This window comes from Onychomys torridus, chromosome X (assembly GCF_903995425.1).
Source record: "Onychomys torridus chromosome X, mOncTor1.1, whole genome shotgun sequence".
Taxonomy (NCBI): Eukaryota; Metazoa; Chordata; class Mammalia; order Rodentia; family Cricetidae; genus Onychomys; species Onychomys torridus.
The window spans coordinates 92,454,413-92,460,777 of record NC_050466.1 but is presented as its reverse complement, the minus strand read 5'-3'; the positions used below and the strand labels follow the sequence as shown (position 1 = coordinate 92,460,777).

Genomic DNA, 6,365 nt, shown 5'->3' with positions numbered 1-6,365 from the left:
GGGAGAAGAGGGTAGGGTAACAGGATAGTTTCTGCTCTTTTTGCTAATTTAACTCTTCTTCTAGGCATCTGAACAAGAACAGGATTCAGTCATTTGGAAGGGGAGTTTGGGGGTGACAGCAGCGCCAAGAGTAGGTAGGCGAGTAAAAAGAGGAGGAAGGGCCGGGGAGAAGAGCGAGGTTGTAGCGGCTGCCTGTTGAGGAAGAGGTGGGAGGGAGGAGGAGGGGGAGGAGAGAGAGATGACGTGGGGCGAGGAGGAGGGGGGTTGGACGGGGGAGGAGAAGGAGAGGGCTCGAGGGACCGTCTGTCGCGGGACGGGCTGGCCAGCTTGGGCGCTGGGAGGAGGAGAAGGAGGCAGCGGCGGTGGCAGTGCTCGGAGCGGCAGCAGCAGCAGTAGCAGCAGAAACAAGTACCCGCCAGACAACAGCTCCTCCGGCTCCAGCAAGCCACAGTCAGTCCCCCTGGCCGCGATGGCGCTGCCAAGCCCGGCGAGCGAGGAAGCTGAGGGGCCCTGTCAGGAGGCAAACCAGGAATATCAGGAGCCAGTGTGTAGTCCGGTGCCCGAGCCGGAGCCCGAGCCGGAGCCCGAGCCGGAGCCCGAGCCGGTGCCAGTGCCCCCGCCCGAGCCTCAGCCTGAGCCTGAGCCTCAGCCCCTACCCGACCCTGCACCCCTGCCGGAGCTGGGGTTTGAGGCTGAGCCAGTGCAAGAACCCGAGCCCACGCCCACAGTGGAGACCCGAGGCACCGCGCGTGGCTTCCAGCCTCCCGAAGGTGGCTTCGGCTGGATAGTGGTGTTTGCAGCCACCTGGTGCAACGGCTCCATCTTCGGCATCCATAACTCTGTTGGGATCCTCTACTCCATGCTACTAGAGGAGGAAAAAGAGAAAAATCGCCAGGTGGAGTTCCAAGCAGGTGAGTGGGACCCACGTGCCCCACCTGGTATTGTGGGCAAGGATGTCTGCCCCCACCGTCACCCCCATAGCTCTTGGTCTAAGGTGCCCTTTCAAAGTGCCTTTCTCACTCCTTAACCATGTCCTGCTAGGGCATAGGTTGCAGGGCTCTGGGCAGCCTGGGCAGTGGAGACCTAGGCTCAAACAGTCAGTCCCAAGGGTGAGAACTGGGGGCATTCGTTGGTTACAGGCAAAACAATGAACTTTTTGCCCGGAGACAAAACCAGACTCACCTTTTAGATTGTTTCAACTACTTTGCCCATGTGTGCTGGGGAAAATATTTGCAGGATCTGGGGGCAGGGGAGGGGAGCGATGTCGCGAAGACAGGAGAGAGTAGGATTGAAGGGTTCCAAGAGAAACACAGAACAACGGATCTCCGCAGCAGCCCCTGTTTCTTCCGGGGATCAGAGCGGTTTTCTGTCAAAAACCACTACAGGAATCCTGACGACTCTTCGCTCAGAGTCAAACACATGGTAGGCGTGTGTGTCTGCAAGAGAGACAAGGGAGGAGTGCGGGGTGGGGAGGGGGGGGGGCGTGTGCGCGCGTCTCTGCCTGCTGTGGGTACGGCCCAGCCAGGCGGTGCGGTCGCCTGCTGATCCTGGGGAGCAAGTGGCTCGCTGTACACTGGAAGCCGATCCCCAAAGGAGGCAGAGAGGCGGCAAAAAGAGTGGGTCCTGCGGCTCACTCCGCACCTCAGCTGCGCAGTCTCTGGCGCCCTGCACCTCTGTTATCCGATGGGGGCCTCTTGCCGTCCGAAGTTAGAATGTTGGCCCCCGTCACTCCAACTTTGGCTTGGAAATGACTTGGTTATCCCTAAGGTTGGGCAGTGTTAGAGGCATTAGCCCTCGCCTTACAGGCACGTGGCTGTGGGGCCCTATGTGTGCAGACTCCCTAGCACGGAGACCCTCCAGCGACCTGGGGAAACAGACTCATTCGCTCTGCAAACGAAGCCCCTCAGCAGTTCTGATGAGAGGTTTCTGGAGCTGGCTGGGGGCTTGCCATACCCTTTCATGAAAATCTGTCCCTCTCTTTGGGCTGTCAGGACAGCGAGAAGTGTGCATACCACCCTCTCAAGTTCCCTACTTGGAAAAAGTGAAAAAAAACACAGTGTTCTGGAGCTGCGAGGGTCCTCTCTTGCCAACCTCCAAAAGAGGGGACTTTGGGATTGGCAAGTGAAATAGAAACCTTGAATTCTGGGATGCCCACTTGTGGGTTACTTTTAGACCTGCCCCCCCCCCGCAGCCTTCAGCTGAGGACGTGTGTTGTTTGCAGCTTTGCTGGACTGTCTGGCCGAAGGGGTTTTGGTCTAGACTCTTGTGCCTCAGACCTTGTGACCCACTGGCACAGCTGCAGTGTACAGGCCCCACTTGAGGAGATCTTGAGTGTACCCAGCAGCTGTAAATGGCAGTCTCACAACAACCTAGATCATTCGATACTGGAGTGGAGGGGTCCCTGAACTCCGTGGGACAACTCCCGGGTGGAAGGCTGCATCTACAGTCCCTGGGACCACTTTTTTCCTGCGTTGGTGCAGATCAGGGACTCTTGGGAAAGCTGCCAAGCTAGGCCCTCAGGCTGTTGCCTAGGATACTGGGGGAGTGGGCACCTGCTGAGAGTTGCCTTGTGGTTGAAGACAGGCTAGTGGCCTTCAGGGTGAGTGGCAAAGTTCAGGGGGAAACTTAAAGGGAAGCAGTGGAGGCTGAGCTGAAGTTAGGCCAGGCATTTATGTGATGTGATCAGGCCTAGAGCTGGGGCCTTAGGCGCATGCAATAAAACTTGGAAAACCCACTATTTTACCAGGAAGAGGTTCTCTGCTGGGGAACAGACTTCAAAGTAGGTGATCATAGGAGACTCAGGGGGAGGGCTGGCAGGGACTTTCCGGTCAATACCTCACAGTGCAGCTGGAGGGGGTGGTGGTGCTGTGGTCTTCCCAGAGGTGTGGCTAGTGTGTATGCTAACAGACTAGGTCCTCTGGAGAGCTGGGTTATTGGCTTAAACTATAGAAGGTATAGGTCAGAAAGAGACAGAAAGGAATTTGATATGTCCCAGGGGTCTGAGAAGACTTTGGCGTGGGTCCTTGCTGTAGTATATCGTGATTTCACTGAAGTTATTTTTGATACTGAGATCTCAGGAATGCCTTGGGTTTTATTTTGGAAGTCAGTAACACCCTATTACATTCTGTATTTTGCAAAAACATTTCATCCTCAGCAGTGCCTTTCTTTTCTTTTCTTTTTCTTTTTTTTTTTTTTTTTTTTTTTTTTTTTTTTTTTTTTTGGATTTTCGAGACAGGGTTTCTCTGTGTAGCTTTGCGCCTTTTCCTGGAACTCACTTGGTAGTCCAGGCTGGCCTCGAACTCACCAGAGATCCGCCTGGCTCTGCCTCCCGAGTGCTGGGATTAAAGACTCGCACCACCACCGGCAACAGTACCTTTCTTGAGACCCTCAGCTTTCTAACACTGTTAATTGACTTGTCTTTTGGGACAGAGCCTTGCCATGCAGCCCTGGGTGGCCTAGAATTTTGCTGGGTAGACTATAGCAGCCTTACACTTGTGAGAGTCCTGCCTCAAATTCCCAAGGCTAGGATTATAGGCATGTAGTACTATGCCTGGCCCAAGCCACTATTAAAATCTTGAGATTCCAAATGTCTTTGCCTGCATAACTTTTCCCAGTCTGTTCAAAATTCCATGGCCACCTATGTCACAGACCCAGAGTATCAAACAGATGGGGAAAGCTTAGTATTTTACAACTGTCTTTATCAGCAAGTCTTTGCCCAATAACCAGTGGGGAGGGGGGGGCTCTTAAGGAAGTTGTTGCATTGTCCAGTTCTGTTAACGTGGTGACTTACTATTTGGAGGTACTCTGCAACCCAAACTGGTTTTGGTTAGGACTGGCACTGACATACCATGAAGCTGTGCTGAATGGCTTAATGGGTCCAAAGTTCTGCAGTGCTGAAAGTTCCAGAGAAAGGCAATTTTGATGTCCGAGAGACAATTCCAAACAGGGGCTTTCTGGCACAGGCCAAGGAACAGGTGGAATCCAGGCTGTCCTAGAGCAGGTAATATACAGTCTTGGTGGATTCTGTGGGTTTGAGGTTCTGGTGTGCCGCCAGCTCTATTATTTTGTTTCCTTTCTTCAGTTCATTTAAGGGAAGCCAATTCTCCCTAGGACCTAGGGAGGACTGGCGGGCAAAAGGTTCCTGGGAGCAAACAAATAACCAAGGTCTGGTTTGGGGGTGGGGGTAAAAGGGGAAAATATCAAGAGAGAAAGGAACACAGGCTTTTGTAGAAATAATGGAAACTAGGCATTTCTCTGGCCCAGAAAACGCACCAGACAGGACAGGAGGCATCCAGATAGTTTTGTGGGATATATAGAGCAAGCATGGTTTCCTGAGACATCATCTGAGTCTTATGATGGGAAAAAAGAAAAAGAGAGCATTGGTAGCTAGCCCCAGCTCACTCTTGAAATCCTAAGTAGAGGCAAGGTTGGGGTTTAAGCTCAACAGATAAGGCAGAATTAGCCAGAGGTGCTAACATTGGATCCAAACCAAAGTCTATGCTAAAGTGCTTCAGAGTAGCCCTTGCTCTTTCAGTCTTGACTTCCAGTCTACCACTGAGCCGTACATGATGAGAAGCACTTTTACTGGGGAGTTTATAAGCATAGTCTTTGGAAATTTCTGAGTAGGAAGGACTAGGGCTCTCACTAGTAAAGAAAGTGGGCAATGGTAAGGAAGGTTCACCACTGGTACAAGATGGTTTGGGTTGATGGGCCACCCTGGTGGAGATAGAACTTTCTAGGCATGAGAAAGACTAGTCTACTATGGAAACTAGGCATTTCTCCTGCCCAGAAAATGCATCAGATAGAACAGATTCCAAATCCCCCGAATGAGTGGGGGCAGAGGCAGAGCAGGCTGTGGTTCTCTCCTCATTGTAGGATTTTTAACCACTGGCTTCACTGTCTCACTGGGTTTCCTGATTCATTGGTAACCTTGAGATTAAGGTATCTTTTGAGTAAATCTGTCAATCCCGCTGGTTTTGGCTGAAGACTTTTGCCTACTGTCCAGCAGATCAAGATCATGTTAGCTCAGCAATGGCCGTGGTGCTTCAGGCCATCGGCCATTGGAGAGGCACCTTTCAATCATTCCTCTTCCTCCTCTCCAACCAAAGTGGGTCCCAATCTGTGACCTTGATTCATGCTGTGAAGAATGAGGATGAGAGGCTGGGGCATGGGAAAGCTAAACAAGAAAATGCTTGGTGGAGCTGATAGCCGGCTGAGTCTGGAGCCTAGGATCACTGTCCAGTGGCCTCAAGTGATCATCCTGAATGACTTCTCCTTCTCCACAACTCCTCCTTCTAGTGGTGTTGGGAAGTGCAACTCATTCTCAATCTAAAAAGAGCAAGAGTTCAGACCAAATCTGAACCCCTCAAAGCTGATGGTCTCAGTGCTATCAGTGAGACAATAACTGGGAGGGTACAGTTTGTGCCCCCAACTTGCTCTGTAACTCAGTTGCCTATAATATGAGAAAAGTCAACTCTGGGAACTTTCTAACCCCAACATTATAGCCCTCTCAAACTGTGGGATAGCTTGTTCTTTACTATTCACCTACTATAAGTTCGGACACATTCAGGCAAACAAAAATTTGTTAAGCTTCCTGAAGGGGCAGTTAAGTAGGAAAGCAAAGAAAACCACATAGACATCATTCTCCTATTTTATCTGTTTTTTAAAACTGTTGGGCTATTTGGGAACCAGTAAAAAAGACTCATTCCTTTTTTTGTTCAGTATGCAAGAGCTACTCTGAGCATACACATATTTTTCCCACAATGTCCTGCTCAGCAGAGAATTGAGTTTCCAAAAGAACTCTCTCAACTTGGCCTGCTGTTAGCAGGGTAGGTCTGTATGATGCTCTTTCCAAGTACGTGACTCTGTTCCTCAAAAGCATTGAATTGTAAAACACTCCCTCGGGCCTCAGCTTGGACCCCTCTTTTTTAAAAAAAATTTAGATTTATTTTTATTATTTTAAGTGTATGAGTGTTTTGCCTGCGTGTATGTCTGTGCATCACATGTGTGTCTGGTGCCCTGGTGCCCAAGGAGGTATTCGGCCTCCATGTGGGTGCTGGAAATAGAACCTGGGTCCTCTGCAACAACAAGAAGTGCTCTTAACCACTGAGGCAACTCTCCAGCCCCAGATCCTTCTCTTAAAATTGAATTTCCTACAGCTTGCTCTCATTTCTCAGAAATGTGTGGTCAGTGCGACCTTGGTTTGCTGTTACCTCAGGCTAGAAGTAGTAAACAAGATCTCTGAATGGGACACAGAGCTTTCCATTAGGGGGCTTCAGACAGGGCACCTTTGCAGCTGGCTCGAGGATCCCGTAGCAGAGAGTGCCTGCTGCTTGTGATCTTGGAGAAGGTTGTGGTGCATGCAT

The 6,365-nt window shown here is 50.8% G+C and overlaps 1 protein-coding gene across 1 annotated transcript in view; it reads left to right on the top strand.

The window, feature by feature from the left end:
* The first annotated feature begins 285 nt into the window (after positions 1-285).
* Positions 286-6,365, top strand: part of Slc16a2 (solute carrier family 16 member 2) — a 122,088-nt gene continuing 116,008 nt past the window's right edge. The window contains exon 1 of the mRNA XM_036175301.1: positions 286-911. Within this exon, the coding sequence (XP_036031194.1) occupies positions 470-911 (442 nt within the window). The 5' untranslated portion in view covers positions 286-469. The remainder of the gene's footprint in view (positions 912-6,365) is intronic.